This window comes from Carassius carassius, chromosome 32 (assembly GCF_963082965.1).
Source record: "Carassius carassius chromosome 32, fCarCar2.1, whole genome shotgun sequence".
NCBI lineage: Eukaryota > Metazoa > Chordata > Actinopteri > Cypriniformes > Cyprinidae > Carassius > Carassius carassius.
Window position 1 is genome coordinate 3,404,360 of NC_081786.1, and position 14,124 is coordinate 3,418,483.

General features: G+C 35.5%; 2 protein-coding genes across 2 annotated transcripts; both read right to left on the reverse strand.

The window, feature by feature from the left end:
- Nucleotides 1-142: 142 nt before the first annotated feature.
- Nucleotides 143-8,459, reverse strand: zbtb2a (zinc finger and BTB domain containing 2a). Its single transcript, XM_059519888.1, has 3 exons — nucleotides 8,275-8,459; nucleotides 1,584-1,766; nucleotides 143-1,496 (listed from the first exon to the last, which is right to left on the reverse strand). The coding sequence occupies exons 2-3, from the start codon at nucleotides 1,754-1,756 to the stop codon at nucleotides 335-337; spliced, it is 1,335 nt and encodes a 444-aa protein (XP_059375871.1). The 5' UTR covers nucleotides 1,757-1,766; nucleotides 8,275-8,459; the 3' UTR covers nucleotides 143-334.
- A 519-nt stretch (nucleotides 8,460-8,978) lies between these two features.
- LOC132112424 (required for meiotic nuclear division protein 1 homolog) lies at nucleotides 8,979-12,934 on the reverse strand. Its single transcript, XM_059519889.1, has 12 exons — nucleotides 12,733-12,934; nucleotides 12,043-12,449; nucleotides 11,852-11,960; nucleotides 11,666-11,741; nucleotides 11,558-11,597; nucleotides 10,888-10,988; nucleotides 10,682-10,788; nucleotides 10,492-10,556; nucleotides 10,250-10,326; nucleotides 10,026-10,146; nucleotides 9,335-9,451; nucleotides 8,979-9,131 (listed from the first exon to the last, which is right to left on the reverse strand). Exons 2-12 carry the CDS (start codon nucleotides 12,445-12,447, stop codon nucleotides 9,099-9,101), a joined length of 1,251 nt encoding a protein of 416 aa, XP_059375872.1. The 5' UTR covers nucleotides 12,448-12,449; nucleotides 12,733-12,934; the 3' UTR covers nucleotides 8,979-9,098.
- Between the last annotated feature and the right edge of the window lie 1,190 nt (nucleotides 12,935-14,124).

A 14,124-nucleotide genomic window follows, 5' to 3' on the forward strand; every position in this document is an offset into this window, starting at 1 on the left:
ATTTAATACAAATTATAATTGTAAGTTTTATTTAAATAAAAGAAACATTACCAATTTTGGACTTGTAATTTATAAAAAGTTGATATACAGCATGCTAGTACATTACAGCAATGTACAATTACTTAACGAGGCAACCCAGAAATGTTTCTGATCGGAAACATTAAGTTTCTGCATTTTATTAGTTTCAAACAAATTCACAAATTACCTTTCAATAGAAAAAAAAAGACATGAAAATGCTGTAGACCTTAAAAAACACATCACTTGGTTCATAACAACACAAACATACAAACAGTTAAATACTGGCAATAATCTAAGACTGTTTTAGCATGACATTTCAAGAAGGAATGTTTACTTCAGGTGTAGTTGTCTCTAAGTGCTTCATTTGATTTTCCCCCAGTGAATTTTCTGCCAATGGTACAGCATCACTCTCAGTCAAACACTGATGTTTCGGAACCTCAGAAGGACTTGCAAAAGGTGCTGCACACATGCTACATTTATAAGGTCTTTCAGAAGACTGAAAGAGAGCTTCCACTTGACTGTTGTCTTCTCCACCACACATAACCAAACTCTGTTTGTTGACCATAATGTACGAGTCTGTGTCCGGACTCAAACAAACGTGTCGAGTAGCTTGATTGGCTCTGCAGAAGTTTTTTCCGCAAGCACTGCACTTATATGGCTTTCCGGTGTGAATGTACATGTGCTCACGCCAGTGGCTCTTCTGAAGAAACTTGCGAGCACAGGTCGGACACTCAAATTTTCGGCGTTTCATTTGACGTCCCATCTCAGTGCCCTCCAGGTTGTCTATATCAGCAATTTCAGAGGGCGGTGGGGTGTCTTCCATCCACGCCTGTTGATCGGTATCACTAATAACATCACTGTCAGCATGCAAATGTTCCTCCTCCATTTCCTGACCTTCGAGCTCAATAGTGTGATCATTTTGCATAGACAACACATGTGGCTCAGCTGCTTGCTTGGTGTGGACAAGGAGATGTTCCTTCAACTTCCACCTCTGGTTAAAACGGATTCCACAATAATTACAGGCGTAATGCTTCCTGGAAGAACCACTCTTACTCATTATGCCATATGTGAGGTGTTGGACCATTGTGGCTGCAGGATTTTGGGTGGGTGACTCTATCCCGACAGGTTGTGGCGATCTGTAATCCATTTTAGAAATGTCCAAAAATTCTCGATTAACGCTTTCAGAGTTTTTAGAATAGATGCCATCCTTGCATGCTGTATTTCTTTCAGGCCCACTGTAAGTCTGATCAGGTATCTGTACTCCATAAAGTGAGTTTGTCAAAGGTACATAATGGGACTCAGGGTTTATAAGACGACTTGCCTCCTGTAATAAAGGGTAGGCATGCAGGAATTTTACACCTTGCTCAAGGCGAAGCGGGTCAATGGGCTGTGTGGTGAATTTTCCAGTGTACATTAAGTTTAGCAGGTAGCTGAAGATATCTGCTTGTATGTCTGAAGGTCTCAGTCGAACACAGTTACTGCAAAAGAGAAGCATAAAGAATCATTTAATAACAGAGTACTGCAGATGTGAACAAAGCACTTTTTTGCAATCATGCTTGTAGTACCTGTCTTGATGGATGAACAGCATTCGGAAGTAGTTTGAGAACGCTGCAAGAACGGCTTTGTGGGCTTTGAAAAGAACATCCCCGATGGCCACAGTACAGTCACAGAGGAAACCAAACTCTCTCTGAGCATTGAGGCGCTTAAGGAGAACGAGACCATGATGGGCCAAGTCCATTTTTTTCCACCTAAACACACACACAAATTAAAAGAAAATATTCGTTTTCAGTAGGTTCGGTCAAATTCTGGCCAATATACATTGTAATAATAATAATAGTAATAATTAGATAGTAAAATAGTTTCCCCCCCTCAATTGTGACATGTGAATGCATTTTCTTAGACTAAAATATACAGAGGACAAAATATTTTTTATACATTTTTTTTTTATTGAAATACATTTTAAAAATAAATGAAAAAATACATTGGTATAAAATATATTGATGTAAATATATTCTGAATCATATTTCTGGCCATTTTTTGTATATCAATTTGATTGTGTGTGTGTGTGTGTGTGCGCATGCTTTTTTTTCATAAATGCATAAATGCACTGCAAGTCTGATCTTTGAGAAAAAAAGTCAAATCCTTTACTGTTTTTTTTTTTTTACGAACTGTTCCATAAATTTGTCCTACGTTATGACAACAAAAATTAGGGAAAAGAAAAAACCTCTTAATAATAATACATAAATAGCATTAGAGAGATTTATCTTCACTGTTAGACACTTACTTTCATATAGTGCTATTTTTTTTCCCCCCGTGACAATTTCAAGAAACTTTGCCATCATCGAATCAAAACTGAAAATTATACCATTTTAGGTTGAGTGATATTTGCATCTCCCGTACTGCAAAAAAAATTTTAAGATAAAAACAAATCTGTGGTTCTGTTATGTGTCACACCTTAGGAAATTACGTCACACTAAAGGACAGAAACAGTAATTATTAAATTATTTCTATTTCATTTTGAACATGTCAAAGGAGAAATAAAGTTTCATTTTGATACAAACAATATCAACATGTATTTTAAAACAAAAATTATCAACAAAATTCAGTCTCTTACGCAATAAATGTCACTGAAACACTCTAGCCCCCGCTGCATGTGAGGCACAGCTAAATATGATTGATTTTCAGACTAGAATCATTAAAATGTGAATGAGCTACTCTTTTTAAGCCATCATTTTGAATCTATTTTCTTTCTGCATTGTTCTCTCAGGATCTCCTCCCTTCTGTGTGGATCCTTGTTAATTTTCTGTCTATATTTCAGTGTCCTCTCTCTTCCACTAATTTCTCTCCCTCAATACTTTAGGTCTCAGAAACAAAGGATCAAACTTTATTGGCCTACTTATTTTCATGACACTTCATAAAAGTTTTCTGTAAAAACATCAGAAAATAGTTTAATTAATTATTGCATTTAAGAATACTGGGGAAAAAAATGAATAAAAAGGAGTTAAATCTTATTTGTTTAAAATGCTTCTGAGACCTTGTCCCTGTCCTGGAGTCACGGTATAGGCGTCACACCGGAGAACATTTTCTATCACATCATATGACGTTCCAGCCTTTCGTGTCAATTAATGACCTTGCTATTCAACGCTAACCTGTCATTAGCGGTAAGCAAGAAGACACATTTGCCTAATTCTCAATCATTATGTAGTTTAACATGCAAATTTATTAAAAATATATCATTTAGGGGTGTCGCACCAAAGGACAACAAAACAAAACTTTTTGTAGTGGTTCCAAGAAAGTTAAATATTTGAATAATTCCGAGACAAAAATGTACAATCAGTTCATGTCATGGGCTTCAGTAACATGACAATGAATGAGGTCCTTTAACTAATTCAGTTTTCTCTGGAATTGGCTGATTTAAAATCAGGATATGGTGTCACACTAGCAGTGTTGGGGAGTAACTAGTTACATGTAACCAGTGTTGGGAAGGTTACTTTGGAAATGTAATAGGTTACAGATTACAAGTTACCTTGTTTAAAATGTAATAGTAGTGTAACTTTTTCAATTACTTTATTAAAGTAAAGTAACTAATTACTTTTGAGTACTTTTTGAGTACTTTTCTAAATTTGTGAAAATTAAAGAATAATAAATAAAAGCATATACATCAACTTAAATAAAGTTATCTAATAAGCATGTGACGTATTCTGTGTAATAAACTCCTGAAACATTGGTGTTTTTTTGAAACTGCTGTCTTTGTATATGATGATAGTTTTCTCAAAATAAGTAAAATGCACATGAAATGACACAGAGCAGTTCTAGAAATTAAGTTTATGTGCTCGTGTACTCCTATATTGAGGCAGCAGAGGTTGAAAACACTGCGAGCTTCAGTAGGCCTATGTGTAGTAAATGAAACCATGTCTTTGGCATTCATTTACAGGAGGGGTGGTCTGGGAAAAAAATTCAGACTGGAAAATTCAAACTCATACAAGCAAATTCATGGACAAAACTATTTTTTGTTTGGACCTGACATAAAAAAGGTTAAAATCTTTAATTTGGGGACATGCAAAATAATTAAAAGTTATCTCCTGAACTGCACCTTCACTTCCATTTTTCTATTCAGTCTCTTTATTTTGCCCTGTTATCCATCTCTCTCATGACTTTAATACTCAAGATTGAACAAAACTATACTTTACAATACAATACTCTACAATACTACAATATCTTTATAGAAAAATCATAATACTGTACACGAGTCATGTTTTTCCCTTACAAAAAATTACCATGCTTTTATTAGCCTATATAAAAGTTAAATAACCTTGTTTTTTTTTGTTTTTTTTTTGCAAATGGATTTGTATTTATTTTTAAATAAATACATTTGTAAAATAATTTTAAATTTTTGGTGATCACAGTTAAACAATAGTAACCATTTTTTCTGGATTTATAGTTAAATATTAAAATGTTAATTTTCGTAAGGGTTGTGGTGTTGTCTGTCGTAGCTCCCCCTAAACCTACAAAAAAAATCGGATTTTTTTTTCAGATAAATTCCTACTGTAACATTACAACAGATAATAATGGTGTCCTTTATATAGTGATTTTTGAGTGATGACTGATGAGCAACGTGCTGCTGCTTGATTAAATAAATTAAAAAACAAAGACAAAAAAGCATCTTTACAGATGAAACTGACCTGAAACCCTGAACAGTATAGTTCTGCTTCTCTGCTCCAGCTGTGCGCTTCCACACTCCACTCTCTTTCTCACATTGATTACTCTCTGTCTGATCCAAACCGTTTGGCGGAGGCGCGGAGAGCGCGCGAGTCATGACTAACACTTCATGACTTATTAGAGATTTAATTATCAAATGGCGGATTCGCAAATGATCGCTTTAGTACATTCGGCAGGCAATTACACAATAATGATATTAAATAGTGGGGCAAAATCGGCTGCCAGGCCACTGGGAATTGTCCCGTTTCTCCCGGTGTCCAGTCCGCGCCTGATTTCCACAGACACGCGGAATGTGCAAGTCATATATTGCATTTTTGGGGCTTTATATTCACAGACACTAGTCCATGTCATGTTTTGATTCAAGTGTAGGCCTACTGACCTACTTTTGATTTAGTCATCCAAAATGTGGCATATTCCGTCCACGTTAGGCATTTCGTTTTTATGACTGGATTCTACGAACCAGACTGTATTTCCGCATCCCGGAAATTATCAGGGCGGTATGTCTCAGAATAGTCAGTGCAATTTGGGAAAGAAATCAGTTAAATCTGTATGTGGATGTGTGTAAATATTCAAATGTAATCCCCTTTGTAATCGTAAAAAATTTCATAAGTAACTGTAATTTAATTACTCATTTTTTCTTAGTAACTGTAACTAATTACAGTTACTATAATTTTGTAATTAAATTGCGTGTTACATGTAACTAGTTACTCCCCAACACTGCATGTAACGGCGTTACGTAATTTAATTACAAAATTAATGTAACTGTAATTAGTTACAGTTACTAAGAAAAAATTAGTAATTAAATTACAGTTACTTATGAAATTTTTGACGATTACAAAGGGGATTACATTTGAATATTTACACACATCCACATACAGATTTAACTGATTTCTTTCCCAAATTGCACTGACTATTCTGAGACATAGGCTACGCCCTAATAATTTCCGGGATGCGGAAACACAGTCGTAGAATCCAGTCATAAAAACGGAATGCCTAACGCGGACGGAATATGCCACATTTTGGATGACTAAATCAAAAGTAGGTCAGTACACTTGAATCAAAACATGACATGGACTAGTGTCTGTGAATATTAAGCCCCAAAAATGCAACATATGACTCCTGCACGTTCTGTGTGTCTATAGGAAATCAGGCGCGGACTGGACACCGGGAGAATCGGGACACTTCCCGGTGGCCTGGCAGCCGATTTGGCCCGCTATTTTAATATCATTATTGTATAATTGCCTGCCGAATGTAATAAAGCGATCATTTGCGAATCCGCCATTTGATAATTAAATCTCTAATAAATCATGAATTGTTAGTCATGACTCGCGCGCTCTCCGCGCCTCCGCCAAACGGTTTGGATCAGACTCAGAGTAATCAATGCGAGAGAGAGAGAGAGGCAGAGAGAGAGAGGGAAGAGAGTGCACTGTGGAAGCGCACAGCTGGAGCCGAGAAGTTGAACTGTTCAGGGTTTCAGGTCAGTTTCATCTGTAAAGATGCTTTTTTTGTCTTTTTTTTTTTTTATTTAATCAAGCAGCAGCACGTTGCTCATTAGTCATCACTCAAAATACTATATAAAGGACATCATTATTATCTGTTGTAATGTTACAGTAGTAATTTAGCTGAAAAATAATCAGATTTTTTGTGGAAGCTAGGACAGACAACAACACAACCCTTACGAAAATTAAAGTTTTGTTATTTTACTAATAATCCAGAGAAAATGGTTACTATTGTTTAACTGTGGTAACCAAAAATTATTTTACAAATTTATTTATTTAAAAATAAATAGAAATCCATTTGCAAAACAAAAAACAAAACAAGGTTATTGTACTTTTATATAGGCTAATAAAAGCATGGTCAATTTTTGTAAGGGAAAAACATGACTCGTGTACAGTATTAGGATTTTTCTATAAAGATATTATAGTATTGTAGAGTATTGTATTGTAAAGTATAGTTTTGTTCAATCTTGAGTATTAAAGTCACGAGAGAGATGGATAACAGGGCAAAATAAAGAGACTGAAGAGAAAAATGGAAGTGAAGGTGCAGTTCAGGAGAGAACTTTTAATTATTTAGCATGTCCCCAAATTAAAGATTTAAACCTTTTTTTATGTCAGGTCCAAACAAAAAATAGTTTTGTCCATTAATTTGTTTGTATGAATTTGAATTTCCAATCTGAATTTTTTTCCCAGTCCGTCCCTCCTGTAAATTAATGCCAAAGACATGGTTTCATTTACTACACATAGGCCTACTGAAGCTCGCAGTGTTTTCAACCTCTGCTGCCTCAATATAGGAGTACACGAGCACATGAACATAATTTCTAGAACTGCTCTGTGTCACTTCATGCATTTTACTTATTTTGAGAAAACTATCATCACATCATATACAAAGAAAAAAACACTAATGTTTCAGGAGTTTATTATACAGAATATGACACATGCTTATTAGATAACTGTATTTGAGTTGATGTATATGATTTTATTTATTATTATTTAATTTTCACAAATTTAGAAATGTAATCAAAAAGTACTCAAAAGTAATTAGTTACATTACTTTAATAAAGTAATTGAAAAAGTTACACTACTATTACATTTTAAACAGGGTAACTTGTAATCTGTAACCTATTACATTTCCAAAGTAACCTTCCCAACACTGCACACTAGAGGACATTGTTTTCAAACGCAAATGTATCAAGTTCCTACACTTTCAGAAATATATGGATGAAAAAATGATCTCCATTTACTAAAATAGACACTTTTACAATTATGTCGGGGGTGTTTAATAACTTTTTATGCTTTTCCTTTTATAAAAGTTGTAAGTTATTGAACTATATTTACCAATTGTGAGATGTTGCTCAAAAGAAAAAAGCATAACATTGCAGCTTTCATAACAACAGGTCCATGTAGAACAAAAATGTTTAGTGATTTATTGCATTTTAAATAATCACAATATAAATTTTTACCTTGTGAGACATTAATACACACACATATATACATATATATATACACACACATTATATATATATATATATATATAACTACTTGTGATAACATTCCTCACTTCCAAAAAATAACAAAAATTAAATCTAAAAACCTACATAATGCTCTATTTCAGAAAAGTGTGGTTTCAGGGTTTAAATAGGTTTTGAGGCAACTACAGTACGTACGTACGTGTGTGTGTGTGTGTGTGGGTGTGTGTGTGTTGAAGCCCCGCCCACGCTGGTGAATTCCGAGTACAAAAGTTTCCGCGGACAAAAAGGAAACACGCGCTCACGCAATGACCCCAATAAAATAACATTACGTTAACACTTTAAGCGAGCGAAAGAAAAATTAGACAGATGAACAGAGCAATGAAAACCGTTAATCTTCCGATAAACACAAGCAATGCCGCTGCGAAAACTGTCGAAATATAAATCATTTTCGAGAGTAATCGACACTGTAATCGCAGTTAGTGGTCTACGTTTCTGGACTAAAAACAAGCCGACATTCGCTGTGTTAAACACTTGTTTGAAACAGAACCTTAATTAAAGCCGTCTCTTACCGTCTGCTCTTTCTCGACAGAACTCTTGATGCCGTATTCGGTGTAATTTGTTGTCTGAAGCGGAGGAAACCTCTACACCGAGCAGTACGGGTTCAGTCTGTGTTCCGCTGCCGTATTCCGGAGGATTTGAATCACGTGAGCGCGCGCCGTATCGAACGGCTGTCAATCACTAGAGGCTGATCAATCAATCAGTCAGTCAACCGCGAGAACACTAGAACATCAGCATGACGTCATATTGTAATTGTAAACAGGTTCACTCGAGCATCATTTTTAGTAACTAGTGAAATTATTAAGATTGTTTCTTAAGCTTAATATTGTATACGTGTTCCAAAAAAAAAAAAATTTTGTCACAGCTTGTAAAGTAAAAAAAAAAAAAAATGTTTGTATTGTTATTTGTCAGAGGCTACTTAAGCACAACACAATAACAAAACTAAGTTCCATGCCACTGGCAACAAGGCAGCATGTGAAGAGATGTGCACATTTTGGAGTGGATTTATATTACTGAAGCTCATTTAGAAGTTCCAAACCACAGCTATCTGTTTAATCTGGATTTTACAGCAGGAGTAGATTTAAGGATATAGATTCCACAGTGATTTCTATCCCACACCTTTCTGAAAAGAAGGCAAAACAGACACAAAATTTGCCACTATTTATCCAATACTTATTTAAAAAAAAAAAAAAAAAACTATTTCAGGTCAGTCAACAATAAGATTAGCAAAAGACACGATGATTTATCAATGAGAACTTCATCTATAGAAAACAAAATTATTTGCTGGTTTACAAAAAGTCACTGTATGCCATTTTAAGACTGCATCTGTGGGTCTTCAGAAGATTACACGAGCAAGTTCAAACATCACCTATAGATAAAAGAAAATAATGTATATAGGTTTTGCATGGAATTTGCAAAAGGTTTACTTTACATCAAATTTGAAGTACATAAATATGATAAGATATAGACATTTCAACAGTTTCTAACAGTGCAGCTGAATATTATTTATTATCTATTGAACTGGTGTATAAAATGAAAGTCTGCTTCAAGTGGATATCAGTGTTAACTAACCTCAATAGCAATCAGTACAACGATCATCCACTCCAGTCTGAGACTGTGTTTCTCACTGAGGTGATTCCTCATCAAGTCTGTAAGTTCAGTGCAGTGTTGTAACTTCTCGTTCACAACCTAGAAAACACAGAGTGAGCTAGGATCAAAGAAACATTTTATCCAGATATTTATACGTCCCTTAAAGGAATAGTTTACCCCAAAATTTTAGTTTTCTTAAAGTTTACTCACCCTTAGGTCATCCAAGATGTAGATGCTGAAATTTAACATGACATCGCTTGCTCACCAATGGATCCTCTGCAGTGAATGGGTGCCGTCAGAATGAGAGTCCAAACAGCTGATAAAAACATCACAATAATCCACAAGCAATTGTCTTGTAAAGTGTAGCGGTTTAAAGTTAAAACAGGTCAATGATAGATTTGTGTCTTACGAACACAGCTTTTTGCATCACAAGATGTTAACTGATGGTGTGGGTTATTGTGATATGTTTATCAGCTGTTTTGACTCTCATTATGACGGAACCCATTCACTGCAGAGGATCCACTGATGAGCAAATGATGGAATGCAAAAGTTCTTTAAAATGAAGTAACAAACTAATCTGCAGTACATCTTGGATGTTCTGAAGAAATGTTAAGCTACTTTTCATTTTTAGGCAAACTTTTCCTTTAAGATAGATGCAAGTACTTTCACTAACCTTGACTCTCCGGTTAATATTGAGGAACTGACAGGTCTTGTCATAGAGCTGCTCAAGATCTTCTCTGTCCCAGTAGAAATCAGGTGTTATCAGTAAGTCAGAGCTGAGATTTATGCAGTGCCTGTAAAAGGTTAAAACGTTTGCAATAATTCAATTAAACACATAGCAGGTTATCTCATACAAAAAATTAAAAAGATGATAAAATGACACAAAATCAGCCTGACCTCAAGGAAAAGAGCTCCCCTATCTTCTGCATAACTTCAGCTCTGGACAGTTTCACTCTTTGTCCAGACTTCAGCAGCTGTTAAAAGGTGTTATGGCTACAATTACCTCCTTTTACACTGAGCTTTATAGAAAAACAGAACACATGTTTGCATCTGTGCCATTTAATATAAAGAACTATTTTAACTTGCTAAAAGCAGCAAATGCTGGTATTACCTATGAAAGAGTACATAAGTGGATCTACCTCAGGAATTGACTGGATGGACTCAACAAAGTTGTCCAGAGAGACCTCCCATATTGCTAGTTTTACTGAAATCATGCAAGGTAAACACAAATATTAACACGAAAATGCACAAATAAAAATATAACAACTCATCAATGTTTTCAATGTTTTTATAAAAGTGTTTTAAAAAACTAAACATACAGTATCCTACCTGACAGTGATAAAGCATTGGAAAATGCAAACTTCTCCAGAACAACCTGGTCATAATCCAGCTCTTCATTAAACAAGAAAATTCCACGATGGAGCTTTGAATTACCCCTAAACCAACATATAAATTAATAAATATGAAAAAATACTGGAAATTTCAGTATGCTTTTAATATAGGTTGCATTAAGAAATGAAGGATTTGTGACTCACTCTCCTACTGTATAATTGATCTCTTCATTTTCCCAGTGGACTAGGGCGACTTCATAGGGTTGAATTTCATGCTGTTCCAGTATCCTCATCACTGTCTTTACCTGAGTATAAACATGAGTTTAACTAGTATTCATCAAGGCTGGCTCACCAAGGGTGTATTTATTTGATCAAAAAGTCAGTAAAACAGTAATACTGTGAAATATTACTACAACTCCTATTTGACTATATTTTAAAACGTAACTTATTCCTGTGATGCAAAGCTGAATTTTCAGCATCATTACTCCCAGTCTTCAGTGTCATGATTCTTCAGAAATTATTTTGATATGCTGGCTTCAAAGAAGCATTTATGTTTTTTTTTCTACACTGTTTTAAACATTGATAACAATAAGGAAATGTCTTGAACACCACATCAGCATATTAGAATGATTTCTGAAGAATCATGTGACACTGAAAACTGGAGTAATGATGCTGAAAATTAAGCTTTGTATCACAGGAATAAATTATATTTTTAAATATATTTATAATAATTATTTAAACTAATATTTCTCAATATTGCTGTTTTTATTTTTTTACTGTAAACATCAAATAAATGCAGCCCCCGTCCTCTTTCAAAAACATTACAAATCTTAATTATTCCAAATGTTATGTTATGAACAGAGCTTCTACTCACAGTTTTTTCTTCAACATTCCAGAACACCACAGAGCCTTCTCTGCGTGGTAAACAAAACAAAAACTGTAAACCCCAGAAATTCAAATGACAAAACATCATTCAGCATACCTGAAGACGAATATTGTGCCACTATCATAAGGTTTTGCAGCGCTCTCTGTTCCCATCACCAAAACATTAGAAGCATCTGAAACAAGATGTATTCACTGCAAATATGTGTGTCCTTCAAACAAGAATGGAATGCAGTAGTTTTTGTGTATGGTCAAAAACATAAGAAATTGCTGCAGACGAACAGACCTCTGGGAAATTCTTTGATTTCAGCAAAGTCATGAGCGATGAGATCGTGACAGAGGGTTGGTAAATGGTACTGATCTGCAGTTGCGTATGCGATGCACTGCATCATGTCCTGGAAAACATAGTTAGATAGATACATAATTATATATTCCAAAGATCATTTTTACAACAACAAAAATAAAAACATTACACACCTCCTCCAGACTCGGCTGGTTGGTTCGTGAAGGTTGTTTGGTTCTTGGTCCCTTAAAAGTCCTTTTTCCCGACATGCTTCCTTGTTTCAGCACTGACATGGTGGAGGATGTTGTGGACTGCGATCTCATTTGTAAACTGGATTTTACATTTAAAGGAGTTAGCATTTCAAAATGTGGTCTCTGACACACTCCCCTCAGCAACAAGCATCTATGGTTGTGTAAACTGGTGTGTAGATTCCTCCAGTCTTTGAGAAGGTTTAATGTAGATGCACTGGATGCCAGTGTTGTGCAGTTTAACCTCTTGGCAGTGACACTGTTTAATCCATTTAGTGTCCTGAGAGCAAATCCACAGGCTTGTGTCATTTTCAAAGCCCGATGTAACCTCCAGAAACTCTTGAGAGACATGCCTGTATGAATCAAGCAGTTTCAGCATTAAAACAGTGTCAAATTCTGTCTACATCAGCATGCATGTAGTGGCCAAGAGGCCTTTATTTGAACTGACCTTGAAACACAAGCATGTCAACACTGCATTGGTCATAGCTAATTATGTATAACCTTCCTCACAATTAATGATAAAGGTCAATAGAAGCAAATGCGATTGAAGCTTCATTCTGATCAGCTGACATAAAGCAGCTACAATATTAATTGTTTTGTACTCTACTGTAAACGCGAGCTGTTCACTAAACTTACATTTGATTCTAATAATTCACAGTAATTCGTTCTCTTTAAACCTGTAGCGTACCTGTCGCGTCGCGTCCCCTCCCGCCAAATATTAGAACGTTCGGTGACAGAAAGTGTTACACTGGAGATACAAATGTTGCAACATTCTCAAACATTCACATACAGTTTGACAGTCCGAACTGCAGTGATTGCACGACTCACGAGTGATGCGGGCACTTCCTGTATTTTGATGACGTCGTCCAATTGAACGTAAAAGTCGGACAGACTCATTCGGATTTTTTATTTTATTTTTTATTTTGAACCTTATTGTTTATTTGGTAAGTTTCGTCTAAAAAAGCATATGTAAATCTAGGTTTGCTAAATTTGTTCTCTTAATATGTTTCTCATAAGAAATCGAGATTAACGATTTCATATCTATCTATCTATCTATCTATCTATCTATCTATCTATCTATCTATCTATAATCCGCATTCCGGAAAAGTTGGGACGTTTTTTAAATTTTAATAAAATGAAAACTAAAGGAATTTCAAATCACATGAGCCAATATTTTATTCACAATAGAACATAGATAACGTAGCAAATGTTTAAACTGAGAAATTTTACACTTTTATCCACTTAATTAGCTCATTTAAAATGTAATGCCTGCTACAGGTCTCAAAAAAGTTGACACGGGGGCAACAAATGGCTAAAAAAGCAAGCAGTTTTGAAAAGATTCAGCTGGGAGAACATCTAGTGATTAATTAAGTTAACTGATATCAGGTCTGTAACATGATTAGCTATAAAAGCTTTGTCTTAGAGAAGCAGAGTCTCTCAGAAGTAAAGATGGGCAGAGGCTCTCCAATCTGTGAAAGACTGCGTAAAAAAATTGTAGAAAACTTTAAAAACAATGTTCCTCAACGTCAAATTGCAAAGGCTTTGCAAATCTCATCATCTACAGTGCATAACATCATCAAAAGATTCAGAGAAACTGGAGAAATCTCTGTGCGTAAGGGACAAGGCCGGAGACCTTTATTGGATGCCCGTGGTCTTCGGGCTCTCAGACGACACTGCATCACTCATCGGCATGATTGTGTCAATGACATTACTAAATGGGCCCAGGAATACTTTCAGAAACCACTGTCGGTAAACACAATCCGCCGTGCCATCAGCAGATGCCAACTAAAGCTCTATCATGCAAAAAGGAAGCCATATGTGAACATGGTCCAGAAGCGCCGTCGTGTCCTGTGGGCCAAGGCTCATTTAAAATGGACTATTTCAAAGTGGAATAGTGTTTTATGGTCAGACGAGTCCAAATTTGACATTCTTGTTGGAAATCACGGACGCCGTGTCCTCCGGGCTAAAGAGGAGGGAGACCTTCCAGCATGTTATCAGCGTTCAGTTCAAAAGCCAGCATCTGTGATG

What these genes read in the sequence shown, in the direction of transcription:
- zbtb2a (XM_059519888.1), bottom strand. Translation starts at nt 1,756, where the DNA reads ATGGACTTGGCCCATCATGGTCTCGTTCTCCTTAAGCGCCTCAATGCT. An exon ending in CTGTTCATCCATCAAGACAG is followed by an intron (nt 1,497 to 1,583) that starts GTACTACAAGCA and finishes TCTCTTTTGCAG; the next exon opens with TAACTGTGTTCGACTGAGAC.
- LOC132112424 (XM_059519889.1), bottom strand. Translation starts at nt 12,447, where the DNA reads ATGTCTCTCAAGAGTTTCTGGAGGTTACATCGGGCTTTGAAAATGACA. An exon ending in GGAATGTTGAAGAAAAAACT is followed by an intron (nt 10,989 to 11,557) that starts GTGAGTAGAAGC and finishes GTTTATACTCAG; the next exon opens with GTAAAGACAGTGATGAGGAT. An exon ending in ATATTAACCGGAGAGTCAAG is followed by an intron (nt 9,452 to 10,025) that starts GTTAGTGAAAGT and finishes TGTGTTTTCTAG; the next exon opens with GTTGTGAACGAGAAGTTACA.